This window comes from Tupaia chinensis, unplaced genomic scaffold, assembly GCF_000334495.1.
Source record: "Tupaia chinensis unplaced genomic scaffold, TupChi_1.0 Scaffold144472_1, whole genome shotgun sequence".
NCBI classification, from domain to species: Eukaryota; Metazoa; Chordata; class Mammalia; order Scandentia; family Tupaiidae; genus Tupaia; species Tupaia belangeri.
Window position 1 is genome coordinate 112,901 of NW_006204331.1, and position 2,322 is coordinate 115,222.

Sequence of the window (2,322 nt, forward strand, 5' to 3'; positions counted from 1 at the left end):
GGCAGGGCGGGGACTGGGGCCACCTCCGCCCGCCCCCCAAGACTGGGCGCGCCCCAAGCCTGAGCTCAGTGCTGGCGTGCTGAGCGGAGGGCGCGGGCGCGACGGGGAGGTGCGGAGCCGGGTGCGCGGGAAGCGCGAGGAAGGAGAGCGCGAGCAGGGGAAGTGAGCGCGCGGCGGCAGTGCGTGCGCTCCGCTCTCGGCGCCACCGGCTGGGCCAGCCGCCCCGGGCCGGGGTCTAACCCCACCGGGAGCCTGGAGCCGGGAGCCGGGAGCTGGGAGCCGGGAGTCAGTAGAAGGAGCCCGGAGACCCGGGTGGCGTGGTCCAGTCGGTGCTTCCCGGCTGGACGGCGCTCGGGCTAGTCTAACGCACCTTCTTCGGGCTCCTCACTGCCCCGCCCCGTCGCGCCCACGCTCGCCCAGACTTCCAGCCCTGCGTCCCTAGAAAGAGCAGCGGACCTGGCGCCCACCATGCGCGTCAACAGCTCCGTGCCGGGCGCCAACCCCTTCCCAAGACCCCGGTCGGGGCTAGAGGCGGCGCTCCTGGCCACCGCCCTCCGCAACGACTCTGCCAACCAGTCGGGGCCGGTCTTCGCAGCGCCCAGCAGCGACCTGGACGTGAACACTGACATCTACTCCAAGGGGCTGGTGACTGCCGTGTACCTGGTGCTCTTTGTGGTGGGCACGGTGGGCAACTCCGTGACAGCGTGCACCCTGGCGCGCAAGAAGTCGCTGCAGGGCCTGCAGGGCACAGTGCACTACCACCTGGGCAGCCTGGCGCTGTCCGACCTGCTCACCCTGCTGCTGGCCATGCCGGTGGAGCTGTACAACTTCATCTGGGTGCACCACCCCTGGGCCTTCGGCGACGCCGTCTGCCGTGGCTACTACTTCCTGCGCGACGCCTGCACCTACGCCACGGCGCTCAACGTGGCCAGCCTGAGCGTGGAGCGCTACCTGGCCATCTGCCACCCCTTCAAGGCCAAGACCCTCATGTCCCGCAGCCGCACCAAGAAGTTCATCGGCACCATCTGGCTGGCCTCGGGGCTGCTGGCCACGCCCATGCTCTTCACCATGGGCCAGCAGAACCGCAGCGCCGACGGCCAGCACCCCGGCGGCCTGGTGTGCACGCCCATTGTCCACGCCGCCACCATCAAGGCTGTCATCCAGGTGAGCAGCCTCTTGGGAAGGTCAGCCTCGGCGCCTCCAGGGGTGTCAGGAAGCCCCCCAGGAAAGTCCTACACCCCCCGTTTCTTCAGCCCAAACCCCTGTGCTGCAGCCTTGGTCGGGGCATCGGCAATGGCTCCCAAGTCCTCTCTGGGAGGCTGAGAAGGGGCAGGGCAACTCAAGCTGCCCCTTCATCACAGTGACCAGCCAGCCCCCGGCTCATCCCCTCTTGCTGAAGGCGCCGGAACCCCAGGGCCCTCCCAGGTTTAGTGCAAACGCGTGTGCTGGTGCAGGCCTCTGCCGGAGCTGGGGGCCTTCCGTCAGCTTCCCAGAAGGCACTGTGCTCCCAAGAAGTGGCGTGTGGCCCTCCGCAGCCGGCTCCAGTGCCCCCCGCTCTGCCCTGGTCTAGACTGGGTAGTCAGAGCTGGGCCTGGTGCCCTCTCGCGTCGGTTCCTAATTCAGCCTCTGATTTTCCAGTCTGTGAAATGGGGTGATTGTACCGACCTTGGAGCCAGAACCCGAGAACTGGGGGCCATGTTGTGCAACCCCAGGTTCTGTGAGGCTCCCCAATACTGTGGCTGCCGTCGGTGATGGTGGGAAGAGGTGAGGCCCCTGGCAGGGGTGCATGGTGAGGCGAGTGACTTGAGGTCCTTCAGGGATCTGAGCGGGGTGCCGAGGGCACTAGCTGGGAGCCCTCCTGGGAATAGGCTCGGCAGCCCTTCAGGGCTGGGGGTTCAGCCTGGCTTGTCTGGCAGGGGCCCTGAGGAGTGAGGAGGGTGTCCACGGAGGCCAGCAGGGAGAGATGACACTTGGTTCATGACGCAGTAGCTATGGGGACACGGAGTCTCCACCACCCCAGGCTGGACGAGGGCAGACAGATGGGGAAGGGTCCAGGCAGGGTCTCCCCACTTTCTGCTGAGCTAACTAAGGGCCATGGCAGCAGCTGTCCCCACCTGCTGGCCCTTCCCACAGCCGCTAGCGGCCTCCCAGCCAACTCGCGCAGCTGCCTCCGAAGCCCAAGCAAGCGCACGGGTGGGGGGAGTGTGGGCAGGGGCTTCTGCCATCACCCCTGATCCTGACTGAGCACACAGGCCTCTGCCAGGGGGTCGCAGGGCTGAGTTAAACTCCCAGCCCCGCCAGCAGGCGTAGATCTGGGGCCGC

General features: G+C 67.6%; 1 protein-coding gene across 2 annotated transcripts in view; it reads left to right on the forward strand.

Annotated features, from left to right (window-relative positions):
* The first annotated feature begins 260 nt into the window (after positions 1–260).
* The window catches only part of NTSR1 (neurotensin receptor 1), a 39,674-nt gene continuing 37,612 nt past the window's right edge, over positions 261–2,322 (forward strand). For both annotated transcript variants that reach the window (XM_006167032.1, XM_006167033.2), the window contains exon 1: positions 261–1,164. In XM_006167032.1, the coding sequence (XP_006167094.1) occupies positions 469–1,164 (696 nt within the window). In that variant the 5' untranslated portion in view covers positions 261–468. The remainder of the gene's footprint in view (positions 1,165–2,322) is intronic.